We start from the raw sequence: 27,103 nt of genomic DNA on the forward strand, positions 1-27,103 counted from the left end.
TGTTGCGGAAATAGGGGACACACGAAAGATGTGTGTTGGTTCAACAAGCGGATTGTCCAATGTGACTACTAAGGTATGTTGGCATGCTCAGCATAACAATGCTGACTACACTCAGCATCACCCCCAAAGGGCAACTTATTGTGACTTCTGTGGTAAAAATGGCCACAGTATAAAAGTATGCCGTCACAAACTAAAATATGACTTTGCACCTGTTTATACTAACAAGAAAGGACCCAAAAAGAATTGGGTACCTAAAGATGAATAGTTTAAAATGCAGGTCAGCTTGACATGCGTGGAGAAGTCAAAACTTTGGTACATAGACAGCGCATGCTCAAGGCACATGACGGGTGATGAAACACAGTTCATCACACTAGAGCTTAAACGAGGTGGTAATGTAAGCTTTGGAGACAATAAGAAGGGTAAGATAGTCGGCTCAGGTACTATCGGAGGTAACCCAACTATTGAGTCAGTCTCCCTAGTTAAAGGTTTCAAATACAATCTGCTGAGTGTAGCTCAACTTTGCAAGAGCGGCAGAAAGGTTGTATTTGATGATGCTAAGTGTCAAATACTCGAGGGAAATACAAATAAATTGATTTTAACTGCCCTTTGTGTAGACAATGTATACATGCTAGATTTAGAAAAACAGTTTTCTGAAAACATATGCTTAGTGTCTAAAGAGGATAACTCATGGCTATGGCATAGAAGACTTGGGCATGTCAGCATGGACCTTCTTGCCAAATTAGCTAGAAAACAATTAGTTGAGGGATTACCCAAATTAAAATTTGAAAAAGATCAATTGTGTAAAGCTTGTCAGCAAGGCAAACAAACTAAAAAGTCATTTCATAGTAAAAATATTGTCTCAACCAAGAGACCATTGGAATTACTACACTTGGATCTTTTCGGACATATCCAGCCACTCAGCTTGGGAGGTAAGAAATTTTCCTTGGTCATTGTAGACGATTTCTCTCGGTACACTTGGATCATCTTGCTGAGTACCAAGGATGAAACATTTGAGATGTTTACCACATTGATTAAAAAGCTTGAAATTGACAAAGACCTAAAAGTAGCTCATATTAGAAGTGACAATGGTGGAGAATTCAAAAACCAACAATTTGACGAATTCTGTGAAACCAGTGGTATTGACCACAATTTCTCTGCTCCTAGAACACCTCAACAGAATGGGGTTGTTGAAAGGAAGAACAGAACTATTGTCGAAATTGCTAGAACCATGCTGAGTGAAAATAAGCTTCCAAAGTACTTCTGGGGTGAAGCTGTCCACACAGCATGCTACATACTGAATAGGGCTCTAGTCAGACCCGTACTTAAGAAAACCCCATATGAACTTTGGAAAGGATGAAAGGCCAACATTGGCTACTTTCGTGCCTTTGGGTGTAAGTGTTTTATACTCAATACAAAGGATAATCTTGGAAAATTTGATGCTAAAGCTGGCGAAGCGATCTTTTTAGGGTACTCAACAAACAGTAAAGCATATAGAGTATATAATAAAAGAACTCAGGTTGTAGAAGAGTCTGTACATATTGAGTTCGATGAAGCTGATCCTACAGGAAAGTTAGCTCAGCTCGAAGAAGATGAACCAAGCTCAGCTTCCGCTAATCATCCAGGAGCCTCTGTGTCATCAATAAGGGTTGACCAAAGGTAAGCAAGAAGTTGAAATTACATTTGTTGACCAATCTATTCCTGTAGAGATTGTAGAAACACCTGTTCCAAACGACTCAACACTACCTAAGGAAATAAAAATTCCAAGAGGACACTCAGAGAAATCCATTCTTGATGCTGCTGACAACAAAGTAATGACAAGAGATCAGCTTCGGAAGTATCTAGGCAATGTGGCTTTTGTATCAGTACATAAACCAAAGAACTTTGCTGATGCTGAGCACGATGAATATTGGATCAACGCTATGAAAGAAGAGCTAGACCAATTCACACGAAATGAGGTATGAGATTTAGTACCTAAGCCTAAAAATCAAAAGTCCATAGGAACTAAGTGGGTCTTTAGAAACAAACTAGATGAGCATGGAAATGTAGTCAGAAACAAGGCTCGACTTGTAGCTCAAGGCTATAGTCAGTAAGAAGGTATTGATTATGGTGAAACTTTTGCACCAGTTGCTAGACTAGAAGCTATACGTATGTTGTGTACCTATGCAAGTTTTATGAACTTTAAATTATACCAAATGGAAAGTGCATTTCTAAATGGCTTTATAAACGAAGAGGTATATGTTAACCAACCTCCTGGGTTTGAAGATCCAAAATTTCCAAACCACGTTTATAAACTCAAGAAGGCCTTGTATGGCCTGAAGCAAGCTCCAAGAGCTTGGTATGAGAGATTGACCAACTTCCTGCTGACCAGGAACTATGTCAGAGGAAAAGCTGACACAACCTTGTTCATTAAGAAAAAGGGTAAACATACCCTACTTGCACAAATCTATGTAGATGATATAATATTTGGTGCTACTGATGAATCTTTGTGTAAAGAATTTAGCAAACAGATGCAAACTGAGTTCGAGATGTCCATGATGGGTGAACTCAACTTCTTCCTTGGACTTCAAATTAAGCAAGGTAAGAATGGCATCTTCATAAGTCAGTCCAAGTACACCAAAGAGATGTTAAAGAAATTTGATATGGAAGATTGCAAACCCATATCAACCCCAATGGGTACTGATACTGTCCTATGCAAAGATGAGAAAAGTAAGTCAATAGATAGTAAACTTTATCGAGGTATGATAGGTTCCTTACTTTATCTCACAGCTAGTAGACCTGATATACAGTACTCAGTATGTTATTGTGCAAGATATCAAGTTGACCCCAGGGAATCTCACCTAATTGCTGTAAAAAGAATTTTTAGATATTTGCAAAGCTCAGTTGATACAGGTTTATGGTATCCAACCTCAAATGACTTCACACTCATTGGATATACTGATGCTGACTATGGACGAGATAAGCTAGAACGTAAAAGTACTTCAGGAGGATGTCATTTCCTTGGAAGCTGTCTAGTATCTTAGTTCAGCAAGAAGCAATCATCCGTAGCCCTGTCTACAACTGAAGCTGAGTACGTAGCTGCTGGAAGCTGTGTTGCTCAAGTCCTATGGATAAAGCAACAGCTTGAAGATTATGGAGTGAAAACCGAAACAATAGAGATCAAATGTGACAACAAGAGTGCCATTGATCTATCTAAGAATCCAATTCAACACAGCAGGATGAAGCATGTCAACATAAGGCATCACTTCATCAGAGATCACGTACTAAAGGGTGAGATCAAACTGACCTATGTGCCAATAGATGAACAGCTTGCAGATATCTTCACCAAGCCATTGGCTCGTGAACAATTCAACATACTAAGGGAAGCTATCGGTATGTCTAATCCTCTTCAATAACTCTATGGGTAAAATTGAATGTTGAGTGAATGCCATGCTGAGTGAATTCAAAATTAGTAACTGCTACTTACTGGGCTTAAAATGTAGAAGACCACTCTATGCTCAATAGATGTACATGCTGAGTGACTATCCTATGCTAAGTTACTAAGAGATAAGAAATTCATCTACTAGGTACTTAGAATCACAAACGTTCCATATTCTAGTAAAACTTAGTAAAACCCACCTGCACCATTTAATGCAAACACGTGTAATGAAAAGGGGCTTCTAGGATAACGTAAGCAATAAAGGCAAAGCCCATGCGCCGAACATGTCATAAGTGACAGAATGTCTGTCGATTGAATATCCCAAGAGAAAAACGGCTAGTCCAACGAATAGGATCAAAAATCTCTATAAAAAGTGGAAGATTTCCCACTTAATCATCTTTACGCCTGGATCCTTTGGTATTCCAATTTCTCTCTCTGAATTTCAAAAATCCTCGAAAATCTCTGAGAAAAAGAATGTCGAACCCTCAGAATGTCTCCGGTGGTGATTCCGGCAAACATCACACCGATGAAAATCCAAAATCTCCTCAGCCTAACCAAAATCCAAACAAAAACCCTCAAGCTGAACCAGCAAGCTCTTCAAAAGAAACCTAAGAAAAGGACTATGGTCAAAGTCCACAAGAAAGTTAACAATCTGGAAGTTCTGAAATGTAAGTGGTTCTCTCCTAACTTCATCACCTCTGAAGAACCCTTTTGTGAATGGATTGAGAAGAATGAGTGGGTAGGACTCTTCTCTCTCCCAGGGAAAACCTATCCTAGGTTAGTTAGGCAGTTCTATTCCAATCTTCACGTTGACAAAGAAGATGCTGACTACTTGGAAACTTTCGTCAAGGGTCACAAAATTACAATCACACCATCCTACCTAGCAACCTTACTCAACCTGCCAGAAAAAGGAAAAGAGTTTAGGACAACCAAAGAAGCGCTTGACCACGTCAAAGGATTCTGTAAACCAGAGAATCACAAAGGAGAGATACCAAGCACCTGTATGTGGCAAAATCAGAAGATGGCTCATTACCTGTTGACCAACTTCATCTTCCCCAAACTCAGCTCATTATCGTCTGCCTCTAATTTCGAGCAGTGCTTTATATGGCACATGCTAACCTACAACCCACTCAACATGCCGGTATTTCTGGTCGGAGTATTTCAATGAGGAGGCAAGAAACTCAGATTGGGCTCCCTAATCACCAAAATCCTTGAAGATCAGAAAATAGAAACCATCAATGAGACTCAGAGTTTGGGAAATGAAATTACAGCGACTCTGCTGTTGGGGTTAAAATTCAATCAGTCGTTGAAGGGATCCGAAGATGTTGAGGAAGTTGAAGAAGAACATGATGCTGAACAAGAAGAGGAACCAAGGAAAGGAAAGCAAGTTGTTGAAGAGTCTGCTGAGCCAGTAAAAGCAAAGAAAAAGAGAAAGGCACTCGAAACATGCTCAAAGGATATTGATGATGTCCCAAGGAAGGTACGAGCTGTGTCAAAAGGGAAGAAAGTTGATACTGACCAAACACCTAGGTCAGCAAAGAAACGAAAAGGGCAAGATGAGCCCGAAGAAGAAAATGAAGAATCTCCAGAGCAACCTCTGCAGAAGAAAAGAAGAAACTCTGCATTACAAATTGTTGAAGCTAATCCCCTTGACTGGGTTGTCCCTCCAAAATCACACTTCGTCAAAAGTCTCGGAATTGATCTTGAGCAAACCCCCATTGAGCAAGAAGAGGAAGAACAGCTGAATGATGATGCTCAGCCTGATGTTGAGGAAGAAGAGCATGCTGAGCAAACACAGACTGAAGAAGATGATGAGCAAGAGGAGAATCCACCTATGGCACTTCAAACAGTGGAAGTTGAGCTCCCTGAACATGACATTGCCGAAGATGAGGATAATGCTGAGCTCACAGACAATTCCTCCTCTGATTCCAATGAAGATATTCAAGCTGATCCTTCACCCCCTCGAGCTAAGTCTTTCAAAAGGCTAAAGAAGAAAGCCTACAAAGCACATGTCATTGATCTACTAGGAGATTCTCCGCTTCGAGACCCAATCACCGATCTGTCTGATATCCAGTTTACGTATTTTTCAAAAAATACTGAGTCTCCTTCTACGGAACCTGCGGAAAATCCAGCCTCTGTTACTCACATTGAGGAACAAGCCAAGACTCTAGACAATCCAAATCCTGTCGAGCAAGTGCTCGAAGCCCAAGATAGTCAAGCTCGGGAGAAATCCATGGAACAACCTGTTCAACTCTTCCATCATGATGAGCAAGTAAATGACTCTGTAAGTCCTTTGCCACCAACTCCAAATACTCAAGCTGTTGAGCACTCAGCTCCTTGTACTGAGGTTCCGCAAGGTATACCTATTAATCCATCTGATAAGCAGCCAACTCCACCACCATCAAGTTCCACTTCAATTCCTGCTTCTATGACAAATCCTGCTGACACAATGGCCTATTTGAGTGCTACTGAGTCTGGACGCAAAATCTTTGCCTCTGCTCAGTCTCTCCTTCAGGATTTAAATCCTATGCCTATGGATGCTGCTGGAACTGCAAATCTTGAGTCCTCCCAAATCACATCCCTCACTCCACTTCTGCATGAAATTCGGAGCCTCAAGGATATTATCAGTATTATGAGCACAATTCAGACACAGCAACCTAAGCAAGACCAAATTGCAAAGATCATTGAACTACTGCTCATGATGGTCAACCACATGAATGCACTTGAAGGCAAAGTCCAGAGACACTCTGATGTAAATCCAGGATATGCTACTTCTACTGAGCTCAAAGATTATTTTGCTAAGCTGACCACATACATGGCCCACATTGGATCTACGGGTCATCCTGTGTATGCTACCTCTGTTGAGCTGAGTCAACACTTCTCAAAGCTGAGTTCTGATCTGCACTGCACTCGTGAACTAATTTCCTCCACTTCTCAGTGCACCATTGATCAACTGAATGAAGCTGTGCGCCTCCTCAATGTCAATAAAGACCAGATGGATATCGACCCCGTCAACACTGATGCATTCCTGAACTTTGTGCAAGACATCCATGATCAACGAAAATTCTTTGACTCAGCCGTACTCAAAATGTACCACCAATCCTATGCCCAGCTCACTGAGTCCGTCTCCTGGCTCAGCAAATCACATGAATATCTCATTAGCATCCTGAGCAGCTCCCTGCGAGTTCCTAGAACCATTGAAGATGATGGTGTTCCAGTAATAGATGGCTTAAGAGAAAGTACTAAGCGGTTGACGCGTTATTCCAAAGCCTTGTCCACTGCGACTAGAAATGATACCTTCGTTCCTCCTCCACCCGATATTGGCAAAACGGGGGAGAAAAGACATGGAACTCAGCGCACTCCGTACGCAGGTGGCGCATCTGGGAGCAAAGACAAGGGAAAAGGCAAGTTGTAAGCTGGAGAGCCCACCTTCAGGAAGAGAAAGTAGCTTAATCATATTTCAGGACTAAGCATGTACTTTGTGCTTAATATCTTTTCGGTTTGTTGTTATTTTTGTGCACTTTGATTGTTAAGCTATGGTAAGTATTATTCTATCCAAACTCTCTAAAAAACCATGTGCTGAAAACTGATAAATCAAAATTGAACAAACAAGCAAAAGTAAAACATACTCAGTATAAGATTAAAACACCAAAACAATCTGTGTATCAAACTGAGTATTTAACCACTTTAGAAAAACTGACCTAGATTAAATCTTAAATTTAAGCTAGGACAATTAATGCAACCCTTACGGGGGAGCAAATTCAGAAAAATGAAACAAAAAATTCAATCATGGGGAATTTCAAAACTGAGTTCCGTAATTATGTATTTTGCCAACATCAAAATGGGGGAGTTTGTTGAAACACCGTTCCACAAGATTTTGATTTGACAAAATCATCCATGATTAAGGGACAATTAAATTTAAGTGCTTTGATTTAATTGTACTAATCTGTTTGTTCAATGTTGAAGTATAAACGAAAATACGAAAGATATAAAAAGTAAGACAGGACAAAGTCAGCATGAGATCAAAGAGAAAACTGAGCAGAGTTGAACTCAGTACCAAAGAACAGAAGCCTAGCAAAGCCAAGTGAAATGAAACTCAGCATCAGAAGCCATCTGACTAGTTGTCGTGCAAAACAAAGCTGACTAGGAGAAAACTCAGCGGAAGAGTTGACAACGGACGAAGACAACGAATAAAGTAGAAGCTGAGTAAATCTTCAGGATAGCATGAAAGATCCGTTCACTAGAAGACAAGTCTTGCAAATTCTCTGCACCAATAATTGAATCCTCGGAATTACGCAAAAGACATTTTCCGAGATATATGGGTCAATGGATTATTGCTAAAAGACAACTGCCGCAAAAAGACAACGCCTGCAGGAACAAGACAAACCTGATGCCTGAAGAATTCAGAGGATAGGATTGGCCTGCAATATCTGAAGCTGACCAGAATCTGTCTCCCAAAAGAGCCGTTTGTGGAATTAACGGCTAAATCATTTCAAATGATCCTCCTACAGGTCTTCATCTATATAAAGACAATCAAACCTCTTGGATCATTGCCGAAGTACAAAAAGAAAAATACAAGAGGGAAAAATACCAGTTCAAAGCACTTCAAAACAAGAAAAAGATCTTACACTCATTTTCTATTCATGTGTAAATGCTAGATTGATTGTCTGTAATCATCTAAAGTGTTCTTCGTCTAAAAGAGAACAAATTGTATCAATTGAGATATTGAGAGTGTTGTGCTGAGTGTTTGGTTGTAGGCATTCAGTGGTAGAGAAATCTAAGTACCGAGTTGTGGTGCTTAGTAGGAGTTGAGCAGAAGAATAGAGGACGGTACTCTTGCATATTCAACTTCCTGTAATAGGTTTGTGCTCTACCTTCAAAGAGCTCAGTATTGCATTCTAAAAGCCCGGAGGACTCTGGGGACTGGACGTAGGCAGAGAGGCCAAACCAGGAAAAGTGATACTGAGTAATTCTTAACTCTCTCAACTATATATATATCTGTGCTTGTGTTGATTGTTATATTTACTCAGCATATAAACTGTTAGAAACTAACTCTGAGTAAATCGAAGTGCTGAGTTGGAAACTGACTACAAGAGAGTCAATTCCCATCTCCCAAGTAAAACAGTCTTAGTCAGCATCTGACTAAAGCTGTCTTACGCTAAGCTCACCCAAGCTGACCAAAGCTGAGTTGTTCAACTTAATAAAATAACTGAATCAGTAAGATTAATTAGCAAAAAGGTATATTAGTTCCTAACCCCCCATTGGAACTAATCACACGGGACCAACAAGTGGTATCAGAGCCAAAGCTCACTACTCAAAGATCTAATAATCTTGAGCTGATCCCGAAAAATGGGTGAAAACAGCACTCATTTCCTTCTCGGGAACCAAACAACACAGATACTCCCTGAGGGATTATCAATCAGTCGGCCTCCTCTATTCTTTGGATCAAACTATACATTCTGGAAGAATAGGATGAAGAACTTTATCCAAGCCACAAACATGAGTGCATGGCTTGCAATTGTTCAAGGGCCATTCGTGCCGTATAAAACTGTTGACAATGAGAAAGTTGTTAAAAGTGAAACTGAGTGGTAAGAAGATGACCTTAGAAAACTTCAAAATAATGCTTCGGCTATAAATATGCTTCACTGTGCTTTAGATGCTGCAGAATACAATAAGATTTCAGGTTGTGAGTCAGCACAGGAGATCTGGAAGAAGCTCGAGGTAACCTATGAAGGCACAAGCAAAGTCAAAGAGTCAAAGGTGAATCAACATATGAGATTGTATGAGCTGTTCGAAATGAACGACAACGAAGACATCTCTAGCATGAACGTTAGATTCACTAATATTATAAATGAGCTAAAAAGACTCGGCAAGAACTTCACCGAAGAGGAACAAGTGAAGAAAATCTTGAGAAGCTTACCAAAGAGCTGGCAAGCAAAGAAAACTGCAGTAGAAGAAGCTCAAGACCTGACTACATACAAATATGATGAGCTAATCGGATCTCTGCTGACTCATGAAATCTCAATGCAAAACTTTGAAGCTAAAGAGAAAGAAAAGTCAGAAGACAAGAAACAAAAGTCAATGGTCATGAAAGCTGACTCGACCGAAGCTGACTCAACTGATGATGAGGAAATAGCTATGTTCACTAGAAAGATGAAGAAGCTGTTCAGAAGAAATGACAGAAACAGCAAACGGCCATGCAAATAAATTCAAAGTTTTAAGTTAAGAGCGATACAAGTCTATTCTTAAGTAGACAGGCTATCAAATAAATTCAAAGTTAAAGGAACAACTTAGTGCAAGTGTTATAAAAAACAGATATATAGGAAATAGGTAAAAACACAGCTAGAACGGACAGTTCTAAGTTAATCACTTACTGAAATGCACAAGTTATAATGATCTAATGTATCTTCCACTATTATCACTGAAGTAAAGTCTCTTTGTCTTCCTATGATACATTAACCAAGTCTCCTTGCACTAACTTCATGATTAAGACGAAGAACAAAGAAGCAAATTCTTATAAATCACCCTTAGCACTAGATCTTCATGTCTCCAATATCAATCTACATGAAATTTATGATTTTTTCACTTATTAACCCAAGTCTCCTTGCGGTTAAATCAGCTAAGATAAACTGGTCTACTTATTTTTTTTAAGTGCTCACATTAATTAATCAGTTATTATCCTATGCATTTAGAACAAACAGATTAATACATTGAACCATCAACCCTTGGCTGGTTTTACCATAGTCAAGGAAGATACTGCTACTATAAAGAAACAAGCCATGAATAAATGCTTAAAATTAAATGATGAATACGAAGTAGATAGAAAATTAAATTATCAAAATAATGGTAATTGATTACAAACAAAATCAACATTTATATAGGTGTTGGAAAGACAAAATAATAATCTAAGTACAAGTTGCCAATTTGCAAAAGATATATAAGATGAATCTATCCTAACTACTCTTATTATGCAACCTCCATTTTTCTCACTCTGTTCACTCAAAATCAGAACAGTCTGTATTGGTTATAGAACCGCTCAAAACATCCAATAAAATCAGTTTAAGCTTCCAGTTATATCATAAACAAAAAGGATTGCGGCTTGGTGAATATATGTTTAGTGTTGAAGCAGTTGCCTCTGGCATCTTCGCCTTTAGAACAACCAATCAAAGAAGATATGCATTCTGGAAATTAATAAACAATCTTCAAAATGGGGTTGACCTTTTTGATTTGATTGACCTTACTCTTTTGATTTGATTGACCTTAAACAACTCTAATTAGTTCAATGAACCAATCAAATCATTCATTTTTTCCGCCAATTATTTTTCTTCTATTTCTTCCTCATTTCTAATGTGGCAGGAATTACGGAGTGACGGAAATATGGAATGACATAAATAAACCAAAAAATAAATACACCAAAAATTACGAAGTGGCATAAATGCGTTAAAAAAAACGCCATTGAGACTTTACTTCTTTTATTAGACTGTTGTGAAAACCACCTCAATCTCCATTTCAATTTCTAAAATCTATCTATTTATGAATGACCCAAACCCCACTCTCTAATCTCTCTGAAGGGCTTTTGATTAGAGGTGGCAATTTCCGTGTTCATATCAAATTCTGGGTTAGTGTCAAAAACCCAAACACGAAAACACATTCGTGTCAAAAGCTCAAACCCAAACACGACTCATTCTTGACACGAACAACAAAAGTTTTGTATAAAAGTAGATAAACATGTTAATTTGACCCTGTTGACACGAAAAACACGACCATGGCGAGTTTTTTATTTAAATATTGTTAACCCGACACGAGTCGACCTGCTAATACCTTAAGATGAACCATTTCACCACCCTCAATCATCAAGACTCTTTTTGTGTGCTCAACAAATGGCATTAGCAACACATACAGCCTGACACTGGTGATTTTGAACTCAAACAGTGGATTAGACGATGGATTTCCACGACAGGTGGTGGTAATATTTATACATTTTCTCTCATTAACTTTCTTTTAGTTTCATTTATTTCATCCTCTTTTGATTATAATGATTAAAATAATTGATTTTAATTCTTATATTTATACGTGATTAATTTATTAATAAATACACATCTATTTATAAAAATTATTGTTAGCTCTGGCTTATTACCTCATTTGAACCAAACAGTAAAAAAAGGGAATTAGAGATATATCATTCTCTTTCGGAAACTAAAACAAACCGATTAAATAATTCAGTATCATTTCATTCTTTTCTCCTTATTTTTCTTTCTTGAATCTATTTCGTTACCCTTACGCGAACTAAGGCCCCCTAATTGCTTTTGCCACTGCCTAGAAATTTGGAATTATTCAGTGGAGAGAAAAAAAAAAGGTATTGCTATTTACCATCCCAAAATTATTTATCATCGCCTCCATTTGGACAATTTTACCAAAAAACTGGAATTTTCTTTTTAGAGAATCGGCCAAAATTTGGCCTAGGTGGATGCGGCATCCGCTTAGACCAAATTTTGGCCCATGCAAAATCGTAAAATTTTTAGTGACGGAAAATGCAAAATTCTCTTATTTTTTATGACGAAAACTACAAGAACGTCATAAAAAATATGCATTATTTTCATGAGTCCTTTGATAAAAAAAAATACGTAAATTTTAATATTTCCGACTCGTAACCATCCATTTCCGGGGTTCGGGTAGCCACACATCAATTATTTTCATATTTTCAATTATTGTTGTTCGGGTTTATGATTTTGGAGAAAGAATTTTCGGTTTTTTATTAAGGGGGTGTTTGGTAGCTGCTTTTCGACCTCCTGTTTGCCTTTTCACTTTGAAAAGGAGAGTTTAAAGTGTTTGGTTAGACACCTCCTGTTTGCCTTTTACAGCCGAAAAGTAGCTTTTTATAAAAGCAGGAAATCCCTGCTTTTTGGAACAGCAGCCTTTTCAAACAGCAAACCGTAATAGGAAACAACAAACAGCAACAACAAACAGCAGGTAAAACAAACGGACCCTAAAATTATGAGAGGAGCAAAAAAGTCCATATGGAGGCGATAATAAGTAATTTGGAGGCGGTTATTTAGCAGCCCACAATGTTCATTTTTATTTTTAATATAAGATAAACAAATATCTAAATTTTATATATATATATAATGTCTTAGATGAAAAATTATAAATACAGCACAAAAATTAGGAGTTATAAAACTTTTCAACCATACAAATTAAAACCAGTACAAAATCCGCACAGCAGAGAAATGAAAATAAATTGCAATATTGATTTTTGGGTTATACTTAGAGACAACATATTACTTCCACTGTAAACCCTCATCGAGATTCGTGGTTTGTCCTGACCTTAGGAATGGATAGACCTACCATTACCTAAACTTTTCGGGATCAAAAAAAAAAAGAAAAAAGAGACAACATATTACATTTTTTCAAGAGAAAGTATTAATTTTTAAGGCCTTAAGGACACAATTAACAATGGAATTCTACCAAAAATTTTTTTTAACAATTGGAATTTATTTAACTATAATTAAACTCATCTGAAACCATAAGAAAATGTCAAAAAAATGAAAATCTGGTTCCTAATTTAATGGCTTAATTATTTATTATTATTATTATTATTTTTAATAATAATAATAAAAATCTAAAACCCATTTCTTAATTTAAAATTTGCCAATCAGCTGCAGTTTCTCCTGAAAACAAATAGATAATGCCTTAAAAAATTAAAACCATCTCTCCGATAACATTATCAAACGCCGACTAATGTCCTCACCCGGCGGCGCCGACAACACCATGCCCGATTTCGACCCGTACGAGCACTTACACATCGCTCGAAACCCGGACGGCACCATCACTCGCTTACTATCTCCTCCTCTCGAAGAAGCAAATCCCGACGCCATCACCGGCGCAGCATCGAAAGATATAACAATAAACGCTGAAAAACAAACATGGATAAGATTATTCAGACCGGCGAAATTACCTTCCAACGACAACACTGTAGCCCGCCTTCCCATCGTTTTCAACTTTCACGGCGGCGGATTTATTTACTTCAGCGCATCAATGAGAGAATCGCATAATCTCTCTGTTTCATTAGCCACCGAAATACCTTCCATTGCCGTTTCCGTGAACTACCGCCTTGCGCCTGAACACCGGCTTCCTGCGCAATACGAAGACGCCATAGACGCCATTCTCTGGGTAAAACAACAGTTTATTGACAAAAACGGAGAGCAATGGCTGAAAGAATACGGCGATTTCTCCCGATGTTACATCTCCGGGAGAGGTTGCGGCGGAAATATAGCGTTTCACGCATGTATAAGAAGCTTAGATCTGGATCTAACGCCATTGAAGATCTCAGGATTGGTGATGAATCAACCGATGTTTGGAGGTCTTGCGAGGAATAAAACGGAGTTGCAGCATTTGGAAGATCCAATACTTCCGTTGTCGGCCACCGATTTGATATGGGAATTAGCGTTGCCGGAAGGTGCAGATCGGGATCATCCATTTTCGAATCCGTTATCGGAGGGTTTTCATAGCAAGAAGGTACCGTTGTTAGGGAAGTGTTTGGTGTTTGGATTTTGTGGAGATGTTATGGTGGAGAGAGTACAGGATTTTGTAACGCTGTTAGTAATGGCAGGGGTGAAGGTTCAGGCTTGCTTAAACGACGACGGATTTCATAATATTGATATTGTGGATAAACGATGGTCTCGTGTGTTTGTAGACGCCGTTAGAGCTTTTATTAACTCATGAAACGACGTCGTGTTGTTTGGTTAATTCATTTTTGAGATTAGAATTGATTTTAGGAATAAGTATAAAATTAAATTTTGTTGGAATTGTAAAGATGTTATTATGGTTTTAAATTTACAAACACAGGTATGAAGTTTACTTCTTCTTCTTTTTTTTTTTTTTTTTAATAGTTTTGTCTTATTTCTCGGTTCGAGACTCGTCAGACACCCTTTATATGAATCATTTCTCAATTAAAGTTTTATACGTACACTAGAACTCGAACTCGAAATATAGCTTAAGCGACTTGAAACTCTTAACCAGTCAATCCAAATTAAGTAAGTTTACTTCATTATTAAAAATAGACTTTTTTTTTTTTTTACTAAAATGATCAGTAAATAATGAAAATTTTAGTTTTTTTTAAAAGCTTAATACATCATTTGTCTTTTGAAGTTGTCCAAAAAACTTGATTGCCCCCCTAAACTTTCAAAGTGTCCCGATAATTCTAACATTAAAATCATAACATTATCTCGAGTCTCTCGTTCACTTACCTTGGTGTTCCTTTATTCAGGGACGCCCCGAGAAGTCGACATGTGATGCCTCTTGCTAACTGTTTCCTTATAAAATTTGCTCACTGGAAAGGCAAATCACTCTCCTTTGTGGGACGTCTGGCCTTAATAAAATCGGCTCTCTCAGGTGCTCCTATACACTCATTCATGGGTTATCGTTGGCCGTCTTCGACCCTCCACAAACTCAACCATGCAGTTCGCAATTTCCTCTGGATGGGTTGTAAGGATTCAAAAAAACTTAACGATTGCTTGGGCAAGTTGCTGCAGGAGTACACGTAATGGAGGACTGGGAATAAAGAACTTTAGCATTTGCAATCTCTCTCTGCTTGGAAAGTTATGCTGGGAATTCATACAGAGAAACTCCTTTGTAGTGAACTTGCTCTGAGACAGATTCCTGTCCCGCTCTGGTCAGCCGAAAGCATACTTAGTAAACTCCTCGGTGTGGGTCTCGTGTAAACCAGCTTACTCCACTCTTCGGGGTCAAATTAAATGGTGGATTGGGAGCCGTTCTGTGCTGAATTTTTGGACGGACTCATGGATAAGCCCTTCTGTAGCGGATCAATTGAATATTCCTATCCGCAATCAGGATGGTCTTTTTAATAGTGTTGAGGAATTCCTTAATGATGAGTTATGGGTTAATCTGGACCGTTTTCCGCCATCTGTTCGTGAAAATATTCTGAGTATTCAGCGGGCGACGGATGAAGCTGATTTCTGCGCTTGGACGGCGGTGGACTCGGGGCTATTCACCGTTAAGGCCTTCTATAATGATCTGATCTCTCCAACGCTACAGGTCGATTGGGGACGTTTCATTTGGCGAAGATTTATTCCGCCAAACAGATCAACGACTTATTGGAAAGCAATTCAAAGAAAACTACTAGCTCATGATTCGCTCTAGGTACGCAGTTTTAAACTTGCATCTCATTGCGAGCTTTGTTGTTGTAAATCGGAAACTTTAGACCACTTAATGGTTTCTTGTTCGTTTGCTACTACGATCTTGTATGGAAACCATGGAACTACCACGCTATGAATGGAAACCATGGAACTTATTGACGAGCTTGTTCACGAACTTTGCTCATGGGCAGCACATTAATTCAATTCATGAATTTTGTTAACGAACAACTCATTATTTTCATTAATTATATTGATCTGAACTTTTTTAACACAAAAAGTACATAATTTTCAAACCTACAAAACTAAAGTATACACAAAAGTACATTGTTTTACATTTTTCCCATATAGAAATATTCTTATTAAAAAATAATTGAATCAAGATTACTCACGAGCATGCTCATTAACATTATAATCGAGCTTGTTCATAAACCTATAAATTAATCAAGTCTGCTTGTAAACTTTCGAACCGAACTTTATCGTGCTCAAGCTCAGCTCGTGTATATTCGATCGAGCTTTTATTGAACCATTCATGAACAGCTCGACTCATTTACATCCCTATTTGTAACCTAGTAAATAATTGACTGCATTTGAAGCAAGTTGAAGAAACTATCGTTTTATTAAAAACTCTTTTCACTTGCATATGAAACTAATTACACACTTTTTAATCCAAATTGTTGTTTATCTTACTAATCAACACCTTAATACACATGATTATAACTAATCAAAAACTTAATATGTCAAAATTCAAATTAAAAGATCTTATAATTAATATATATAAATTTTCATAATATTCATCATTGCATGGTTTCCACACGATCTTCATCTTGATCACCACCACTAACATTTTTACCGTGTTCCTCAGATGAAACAGACGCATCCTGATCACCACACGTGGCAATCTGACTCGCATCTTGATCACGACATGTGGCAGTCGGACTTTGATCCTGATCACGACACGTGGCAATCTGACTTTGATCCTGATCACGAGATGTGGCAATCTGACTCGCATCCTGATCACGACACGTGGCAATCTGACTTTGACTAACTAATTTCGATCTTATAAACATCTTAATATGAGTTAACATCTCCACCCTCCGATTAGAATCAATGATCTCAATCCTATGAAATCCAACGTCTGAGAAATGAGCTTCAACTTTGACTCCATGACTAATCAACATCTCAACTAACATCTGATACCGATCGATCAACGGATCCATTCCGTACCCCAAAATCAAGCACGGAGGAAGCAGCTTCATCTTATCTTGGTGTGGACCTTCAATCACTGGATTACAATACCTATGATCTTTATCAATCGCTTTAGGTAAAACTAATTCCCACACTAGATCTAATGCCGGTAACGGAATTATCTGATCCGTCGCATATCGGATCTCCGATTTCGTCCTCTGTTTCCCTCCAAACAACGGTTGATTCAATATTATCCCGATGAACTTCAACGGTTTCAAATCGGAGTCCATCAGACGTAAAGCTGTGTTGAACGCTATGTTTCCGCCATTGTTAGATCCGGAGAAGAAACATTTGGAGAAATCGCCGTATTCTCTAACCCAAGGATCTCCGTCGGGATCTGAGGCTTGATTCTTCAGCCACATGACTGCGTCGGCCGCGTCTTCGTATTGGCCGGGAAGTCGGCAATCGGGAGCGAGACGGTATAAAACGAGGATGATTATAGCGGGGAGAGAACTGGCGGTCCATTGACGGTCTTTATGTAAAGCGGGATTGTCGCCGGAGAACTGAACCCAATGGCAGCCGTAGAAGTAGAATATAATCGGAATACGGTTGCCTTTGGAGATGTGTTTTAGAGGAAGGTAGAGGCGGATTTTGAGATCTTTTTCTTCGTTGAGGATTATGTCTTTGGAGAGTACGGATTCGCCGGAATTTGGATCGGCGTTGGGTTTGGCCGGCGGGAAGTGGAGGAGACGATCAATTGTGCCGTCGTCGTTACGTTTTAGGTTCAGATGAGCGTATGCGTCGAACTCTGACATGGTTGGAAATTGATAATATGAACGTAAGTAATTATTTTGCATAAAAAAAAAAGAAAAATTTATTTAAATAATGAATTTGATTAATTTTTATTTATTTTAACCATGAAATTAGGAGATTAAGTAGTAGTTTAATTTCTAATTTTAATTTCTGAGAAAATGTTTTTGACAAGTTTTTGTGTTTTCTCCATTAATATAGGTAATTTAATTTGGTATTGTTTATTTTTTATTTTAAAAAATAAATAAATTAGTCCATCATTAATTTTATGGTTGTGGAGAATTTTTTTTACAATGGATGGATGGTGCAAAAACTTTGCAATTGAAGGTTAAAATTGTCACGGTAACGGATCGAAAAATTGAAAAGATTGGTTAATTCCAGAGCGCGGTTAGAAAGATTAGCCGCTATCTGAGCGGTACCACCCATCCTACCCTACCACCTATAGGCGGTCGTCCGTGCTAGAGCCGTCTGAAAAGGAACTGCAATGAACTTGAATAGGAATCCTACAGCGATAGATAGAATCCCTATAAAAAGGCTACGCTCCTCGAGAGATTTCTTCGAGGCCTTGGATCATAGTTAAAAAAAGCTAGTCACTATCAGAACGACTAAACATTCTCGTACTAGCGTTCGTTGACATGTGATTTTTTTTTTTTTTTGCATCAATACAACTTGATCAAGTTTTAGTGTATCACTAACCCAATTATAAAATTATAAGTTATCTATAAAAAAAAATCAAAATGTCTAAAATATTTAATGTGTTACTAATATAGTTACAAATAACTAATAAAAACTTATAAAAAAAAGTATAAAATTATTTTAATTTATCGGCGAATTTATTTGAAATGCTTAACATACATCTAAAATTAGTCTAGTTTGAACGCTAAAGTTGAATTTGTCATTTCAAATACAATGGCCCTGTTTGGGAATTAGCTGTTAGCTGATTACATTAGCTGTTAGCTGTTAGCTCTTAGCTGATTACATTAGCTGATTTGACTAGCTAATTTGATTAGCTGTTTGTGTAGACCTGTTTGGTAAAAATTAGCTGATTGATAATAGCGGTTTGTGCAAAAAGACGAATAATGGCATTAATTTTGGCGCAGGAGAAGAGGGAGTCTATCTATTAGGGTTAAAGAAGTCCATTAATTTTAATATTGCAAAACGCTAATTGAAAAAGCTCATTTTAAAAGCTTTTTCTAAATTAGCGTTTTCATCCCAAACCTCTCTTCCAAACCTCTCTCCACCAAACACTCCAATTAGCGGTTTTAGTGGTCAAACATCTAAAGTTGGTCAAAACCGCTCTTTTTATCTCAAAACGCTCTTTACCAAACAGGGCCAATAAGGTTCAATATTTTACCATTTGTTAAATTTGATATACTTTTGTCAAATATTACAAACTTTAGAACTGAGTTGATACATATATTTCGATTGGACTAAAGTGATCGTCTTCCAACTTGAGCAGCCATTTTTAATTGTAATTCAAAATTGCAAGACGTGGATACATATTGCAATATAAATATATTCCGGGAATGTTTGGTAGCTACTTTCATACTTCTATTTGTGTTTTCACTCTGGTTAGTGACTTTATATTTGCCTGTTACCATTGAAAAGTAGCATTTTACAAAACGGGTCATTCATCTTGCAATTGCTACACCATTTCTAGTAATTAACATTTTAATATATCTTCCCATTTCATAATAAACAAACTTGTTTAGGGGGTGTTTATTTTCTCCATTTTCACATCCTGTGTGCATTTTCATATTGAAAATGAAAGTTTCAAGTGTTTGGTTATGATCTGTTGTTTGTTTTTTTTCATATTTGAAAAGTAACTTTTACAAAAGTAAGGAATCACTGCTTTTTCAACAATAATAGTAAAAAAAATAGGTAAACCAAACAAACACTTATTCTCTATCCAAAAAGTGCATAAAATATACGACATATCTCTTTACAATTCAATTAGCAAGCGGATCTAGATGCTTTTACATTGATACAAGATTAATTTTTGTCTTGGGATGGTAAAATTGATTAATCCAAAATTAAGTTTGAATATCAAATTGACTTTTCAATTTGTCATTTTAAAATCAAATTAATCTAAAATAACATTCGTGAGTATATGGCTGGTAGATATTTGACACGTGTTACTTTTTAATAATGACATTAACTTTGGGGACCGAATTGAGTCTTTAACTTGTATCAATTTTATTATTAAATTTTACGTTGCTAAATTTCGACATTATACGACTTTGTATATATGTGAGATCGTTTGTTTATTTTGATGTACTTTTTGAGATAAGTTAAACCTTTGTAAAGAATGATAAAATGAAGAATAAATATAGCAAAAAGAACATTAACAAATGAAAGAAAACTTTAATCGATATCATTTTAGCTTAATGGTAATTAGACCTGTCCATGGATCAGGTTCGGGTCGAGTCTATCGGGTTTTTAGATAATCAATCCAAGTCCAGTCCAGCCAACTATTAATTTAGATGGATTCGGACCTGGCTGGCCTCGGGCTTAAAAATCAAATCTCAAGCTCAATCCATATAAACCCATCTAAATATATATAAAAAATTGTTAATTATAAAAAATAAATATTATACTTAAAAATAAATATTTAGTATATAAATATATACATTTATTAATTAATAGTAATAGGCGGGCCTGGCTGAACCGATCCGTATTATTTTTATTAATCCCAAGTTCGTCCAAAAAATAAGTGGGCTTTAGCGGGCCTAGGTCGGACTGGACCTATGAATAATTTTTATTGTCCAAGCCCGATCCAAGGGATACGGGTCTAGACAGACCAAATGGGTATCCAGATCCGTGGACAGATCTAATGGTAATTAGTGATTATTTGTTTTTCTTTACAACTATTTTTATTGATTAATAGAAGTAGTAAATATATAAATGTTTGGTTAGAATTGAAATTTTTTTAGTGCGGCGGAATTACAAATTATTAATAGGTGCCAAAAAAAACTCACTACGTATATCTCTCGTCCCCAAAATCTACAACACACGTAACTCTCTTGTTCTCAACGGACTATCTCTCTAGTCCCATGTGGTGTTCGATAGTTGGAGGTACGATGCTCCCATACATCCTCTACCACAGTCTATATATCGATAAACAGATACCATAATAACAAATAGTAAATAATAACAGTTAAATCAAATTGATATTTATTGAAAAGTAAAATATAAATTTGAACGATATTAAAATTTTCACTAATCCAAAAAAAAAACATATCAATAAATAATCAAATCAAGACAAAAAAAAACATCCCGATACTCTTAACTATTTCGATTTTGGTGCATTGAAATTCTGATATTTTATTTTAGCATATTAAGTTTTTGATGTTTTTTATACATTAGCCTTAGATGATAAAAAAAAAAATCATTTTTTAACATAAAATTCGATTAACAGAATGTACACATTCAATATTTGCATTTTTCACTGCTCGAAAATGAATTTTTTATATGTGTGATGCAGTTATAAAAAACTGTAAAAATCTTATTTTGAACTGTAAAACATCCAATTGCAGATAATATTATGTTAATCGAATTTTACGTCTACAACTAACTAATTTGGTAAACAATAGCTTAATCCGACCACAGACAAAAGAATTAAAGACTTAACGTGTTAAAATAAAAGATCAGTAACTCAATACACCAAAATCAGAATGATCCGAGAACTCGGGATTTTTTTTTCTAATGGTTAATTAATCACTTTAATTAGCTAGTTTTATTCATAAACTCTTTAACCAAATTATCAATAGCAACAGCTCTTCTAGGATCAACAAGTTCAATCCTATGAAACCCAATCTCATCAAATTGAGCTTGAACTTCAACACCATGTTTCACCAACATTTTCACAAACTCTTGTTGTCTATCGAACATCGGATTCATCCCGAATGCGATCACTAAACATCGTTGCAACGCTTTTAATTTCGTTGCATTATGTGGCGCATCCAGAGTTAACGGGTTACAAAATCTATGATCTCGATCCATCCCTTTTGGTAACGCTAGTTCCCACATCAAATCTAGCGCGGGTAACGGTAATATATTATCCGTCGCGTAATTCAATTCTGATTCCATTCTGGTTTGCCCCCCAAAAATCGGTTGGTTTAGTACCAGTCCTTCAATTTTTATAGGCGTCAAATCAAGATCCATGGCGCGTAGAGCTGCATTAAATACAACATTTCCTCCGCATCCGTTGCCGAAAAGGAAACATCTCGAAAAGTCACCGTATTCCTTTACCCACGGCTCGCCCTTCGGGTCCAACGCTTGTTTTTTAAGCCATAGGAAGGCGTCTATTGCGTCTTCGTATTGCGCAGGGAGTCGATTCTCTGGGGCGAGACGGTAGTCAACGAGGAGCATGATAGCCGGAACCGAACATGAGAGGTAGCTATTCCTCATGTGTACTTGAAAGTGTTTGGCACCGGATTGTACCCAAGCGGCATCGTGAAAGTAAAATATTATCGGTAGGCGTGATCCGTCAGTGTTTTTTAGTGTGAGTTTAGAAGAGACGAAAATTCGGAGGGTGGTTTTCTTCTGGGGATTGAGAATGATGTCTTTCGAGAGGACGGCTTGGCCGGAGTCAGGATCGGGATTATCATTTGCCGGCGGGAGATTAAGAAGGCGAGTAACAGATTCACCATCTGAATTGAGCTGAATGTGGAGTTGTTCATACGGATCGAACTTTGATTGCTCTACCGAATAACTGAAATCGGTGGCGGGAGTGGTGGTGCCGGTGGGCGTGGTAGTCTCCGTTCCGGTAATGTTCATATGGAAGATTATAAAGATTAATTACCCTAATTATGATTAGGAAATGTAGAGGAAAATCTTAATTAGTTCATTAATGAAGAAGAATAAGAAACCAAAATCAAAAGATTTTACTTCATTTTTTATTTTTGATATTGTGATTATTTTCAATGTCCGAAAATGTTGCATTATGTATGGATAATAAAGAAAGGCTAAGTTTAGATTTAATAATTATTTGACAATTTCAAATTATTTATCCGATTTAAACTATGATTAAATTAATTCAAAATTGAATTTTTTGTGGTTAATATTTTTTTTAAATTTATTATATAAGATGAATTAAACTAATTTTATGAGTTTTTTTTTAAGAAACTAATTTTATAAGTTTTGCATCTTCTGAATTTTTTTTATAGTTTGTTGGATTTCTCTCGTTAGACACTCTTTAGGTAGCTTTCTGCACATCCTAGAATTCGAACTCGAGATTTAGCTTAAGCGACTTGTGACCCTTAACCACTCAAGCCAACCTTAATTGGTAAAAAAATTAATAAAAAAATTAATATCATTATGTTTTTGGTTAATTTATGATTTGGGATCTATAATTAGAATTGAAAATATGGGATTGAAGCGACAAGACTATGGATATATCAAGCTCTGTATAGATTATCTATAAGCATGGCACCTCTAGTTCTTGGGTTCTAATTGAAGGTGTGAATGCTTCAATTATGAAAACTGCAACACTTTGTAATGAGAGGTATGATCAAGAAGATGTATACACATTCATGCCTCTCCAGTTCAATACATATTCCAGTGGTGAAAATGGCTACTGAGGCTCTAAATCCAAGTAAGATGCCAAAAATGGTGGAGGGTCTTAATTTTGTGGGAAGCAATTTTATAGTATGTGAAACATAAGTCGGAATGCATTATTGCTCACAAGCCTATAACTATTAATCACAAGAAGATGTCTTCTTATATAATATGTCTCACACATCTATAACTATTTAATCACAGGGAAGATGTCTTCATATGTAATATGTCTCACTCAATTTTTCACAAGTCTTTCTAATTTGAGTAAGAGTTGCACATTGTTGAATTAATTGAAAAGTGTGTAGAAATAACATATTACGATTCAAGGTTAGGAATAACATGTATGGGTTTATATTAGGTTTATTTGAGTTGAATGATGATGTTGGTGGTTTGAAACATATGATTTTAGTCAAGTCGATATTCAGTTTTTTTGTATTGTTTTTTGAAGTTATAAAAAAATAACAACCATGAGAAATAAATAACAACGTTAAATTATGTAGTAACTAAAATTAAATTGCATAATGAAAAGGAACAATCAGTAAAGATTAACATTTGATGAACTAATCAAAATTGCTATTACAGTCTTCTTCCATAACAACTTTCTTCTTTGTAGGACAATTCTTTGAATCATGACCAGTCTTACCACAAAATTTACAATGGTTCAAATTTACCATTTTTCTTTTGGTTTGGCCTATGGACTGGGGTTTGATGAACAAACAACCTGCTTTGATTTTAATATACTAGCCACAGTACGTCGACCCTTTGTTTTGCTAATATTGGAATCCAAAACTGTAACGACCCGGTCCGGAGTAGGTGGCGCTGGGGTAGAAGGCCTGAGCAAGGAGCGGCCCTAAGGGATGGCGATGGGGACATGAATGAACTGAATCCCACATTGGAAGTGGAGAGGAGTGATTGGGGCTTATTAGTAAGATGAAAATCCAATACATGCAGACGCGTTTTAAAGCCGTGAGGCCCAATGTATTGGAATTGGGCCAAGACGGACAGTATCTACATGGTATTGGACCAGGATGTTACAATTGGTATCAGAGCCGACTCTCCACGTACGATGTGTGGTTCGAGGACGAACCAGACGGAAGTTGGTGGGCCTGTAACGACCCGATCAGGAGTGGGTGGCGCCGGGGTAGAAGGCCTGAGCAAGGAGCGGCCCTAAGGGATGGCGATGTGGGCAGGAATGAACTGAATGCCACATCAGAAGTGGAGAGGGAGTGATTGGAGCTTATTAGTAAGATGAGAATTCAATACATGCAGACGCGTTTTAAAGCCGCGAGGCCCAATGTGTTGGAATTTGACCAAAGCGGACAGTATCTACATGGTATTGGACCAGTGTGTTACAATGTCCTATTTTTTTCTCTCTCTCCTTAACTTAACTTATCCGTATATATATAAAATCAAATATAACAATTTAATACTTTTTATTTATTTTATTTTTAATCATTATCTCATTAAAATGCTACTTAATAACTATTTAATAACTATTTTTATTGACTTAGTTGGTATGGTTTAATTTTTGAACCAAAGTTAATTTAATAATATTTTTTTAATAAAAACATAATTAATTATATAAATATAATTTATTATGTTAATTTTCTTTTAAGATGATAATACAAATAAAATTTAAATAAATATAATAAACGTCTATATAAATTATTTTACGGGCATTACAGTTCTTCCTCCCTTAAAAGAATTTCATCCCCGAAATTGACGCGCTAAACATTATTTTAAATGCAATGAAACTTTGATGAAATAATTTATATAGACATTTATTTATATATATAAAATTTGCACGGTCATTATTTATTAAATTAAGTTATATACGGATAAGTTAAGTTAAGGAGAGAGAGAAAAAAAATATTAATAATAACAATCATTATCTATTTTTAGTTGACAAAATAATAATAATTCAAGAATTAAATTAATTCTACCCTAAGTATATATATCCACAGGTTTTAGAAAAAGAGGCAGGGAGAAAAAAACCCTATTCTTTCGATTGCGGCAGCCAACATTAGATGAGAAAATTCTTCTTTCTTTATCAATTTTACACAGTAGAAAGAATAGAAGATTGATGATTGGAAATTGATTGTTATATTTAGTTAAATTTATTTGTATGTTCTCTGTATTTGATTGTTAAATTGGTAATTGACATGGTTCGTTGATTGATGTGTTAAGTTTGTGGTGTAAGAAACAATCGAGGGTTACAGAAAAAACCGAATTGAAATTGAGAATGGAAATCGAACAGTGCCGTGGCGGATGCCACTGCCTTGAAAGCGATTTCGGCAGATCGATGTGCAATCTGTAATTCTGATCGCTCCCCAAGGTTAACACAGAAACCTTCGAACTTGTGCACTCAAAGTCGAAGATGATGGAACAACAAGAGTGTATCTTTAAATGCCCAGAAAATTTGATTGAAGAGATTAGATGAAAAAACCGTGTAGAAAAGCTGGAAACTTATTGTATTTATAGGCCACAGAAATATGAACGTTAGAACGTTCATATACACGTTAAAACGTGGAGTGAAACCAGGAGATAAATAAGGTTCCGTTTTTTACTAATTAAAATGCTAAAGAAAAATTCAAAGAAGTTAAAACGGATAAAAAAATAAAATAAAATTCGGGCCCAGTCCAGTCCGGACGGGCATCGCGTGAACGAGCGAGCGCGCACGTGTGGTATATTTGCTAAAAACCACTTAACACAATTTAAAGACTTCTAAAGCCCAATTCTATATATACCCACTCAAAGGGTTATAAGTTTCCCATGTGAGATTGTAAAAGTGCTCTTGAGAGCAAAGTGGTTAAAGACAAATATACCCCACACTTTCAAAGCCATTTTTATTCAACACACCAAAGCCATTTTTTCTAACAATCCCCCACAAATGGCTTTATAAAAATAATTTTAAAATAGCACAAAGAAGATAATTTTCTGGGCAAATAAAAAGAATACGATAAGGGTATGAAGAACTTAAGTATCAATGTCTTTCGATTGAATTGATACGTAGTGAGATGAGGCAACAGGGTGACGTTTTAGAAGTGAATTACTCTTGAACTTCTAAAACTTTATCTGAGACCCCCACAACACGTAAATAACCTTAAAAACTTTTGTTGTTCTGCGATAATACATTACAACGCTTTTGAAGGCCATGCGTACACCTTGGGTCTCATGAGTGCTCTAGAAAGACTGCCTGAGTCTTTCATAGAAGGCGGCCCACCTCCACACTCAAGTAGGTGATCTCAAAATGAGATCATTAAGAGTTTCTCGTAACTCAACCTTCAAAACACATCCATCAGGTCCATTATCATGAACCACCACTTACTCGGGCTATGGATTACACACGCACTATTATTTGCCATAGGAATGGGAGTAGTATAGTGCATAACAAGGACAATATGGTTTCGTTTGACCATGAATGGTGTCCACCATATTTCCTTTACTCAACAGGCTTTAGTCCCATTCCCCTCGACGACTCAAGTACAACTCTTCTAGGTAACCCTTTGGTAAAAGGATCTGCTAGATTCTTTTCCGGCCTCACATAGTCTAAGGCAATTACCCCATTCTTCAGGAGTTGTTTCAAAATTCTATGTCTAATGCGAATAGGTCTTCTCTTTCCATTATAGACACTATTCTTTGCTGTACCGATAGCTGCCTGTGAATCACAATGCATTGAAATGGGTGCAGAAGAATTCCCCCACAATGGAACATCTGCTACTAGAGCTCTCAACCATTCTGCTTCTTGACTAGCCAGTTCAAGAGCTATAAATTCAGATTCCATGGTTGATCAAGCAATACAGGTTTGCTTGGATGATTTCCAAGACACTGCACCACCACCTAGAACAAAAACATAGCCACTGGTGGAACTCACCTTATCATTGTTAGATACCCAATTTGCATCAGTATATCCTTCTAAAACAGCAGGAAATTTAGTAAAGTGCAAACAATAATTCATGGTACCTCTTAAGTATTTCAA

At 36.8% G+C, this 27,103-nt stretch overlaps 3 protein-coding genes across 3 annotated transcripts; 1 reads left to right on the forward strand and 2 right to left on the reverse strand.

Annotated features, from left to right (window-relative positions):
- Positions 1-13,096: 13,096 nt before the first annotated feature.
- LOC136216868 (probable carboxylesterase 9) lies at positions 13,097-14,189 on the forward strand. Its single transcript, XM_066003415.1, has one exon. The coding sequence runs from the start codon at positions 13,154-13,156 to the stop codon at positions 14,135-14,137; it is 984 nt and encodes a 327-aa protein (XP_065859487.1). The 5' UTR covers positions 13,097-13,153; the 3' UTR covers positions 14,138-14,189.
- A 2,021-nt stretch (positions 14,190-16,210) lies between these two features.
- LOC136217157 (probable carboxylesterase 9) lies at positions 16,211-17,570 on the reverse strand. Its single transcript, XM_066003743.1, has one exon. The coding sequence runs from the start codon at positions 17,568-17,570 to the stop codon at positions 16,365-16,367; it is 1,206 nt and encodes a 401-aa protein (XP_065859815.1). The 3' UTR covers positions 16,211-16,364.
- A 3,721-nt stretch (positions 17,571-21,291) lies between these two features.
- On the reverse strand, positions 21,292-22,344 carry LOC136216628 (probable carboxylesterase 9). The gene has a single exon (XM_066003181.1). It carries the CDS (start codon positions 22,342-22,344, stop codon positions 21,292-21,294), a length of 1,053 nt encoding a protein of 350 aa, XP_065859253.1.
- Between the last annotated feature and the right edge of the window lie 4,759 nt (positions 22,345-27,103).

Source organism: Euphorbia lathyris, chromosome 2 (genome assembly GCF_963576675.1).
Source record: "Euphorbia lathyris chromosome 2, ddEupLath1.1, whole genome shotgun sequence".
Lineage (NCBI taxonomy): Eukaryota > Viridiplantae > Streptophyta > Magnoliopsida > Malpighiales > Euphorbiaceae > Euphorbia > Euphorbia lathyris.

Coding starts and splice junctions, on each gene's coding strand:
- LOC136216868 (XM_066003415.1), top strand. CDS start 13,154: ATGTCCTCACCCGGCGGCGCCGACAACACCATGCCCGATTTCGACCCG.
- LOC136217157 (XM_066003743.1), bottom strand. CDS start 17,570: ATGTCAGAGTTCGACGCATACGCTCATCTGAACCTAAAACGTAACGAC.
- LOC136216628 (XM_066003181.1), bottom strand. CDS start 22,344: ATGAACATTACCGGAACGGAGACTACCACGCCCACCGGCACCACCACT.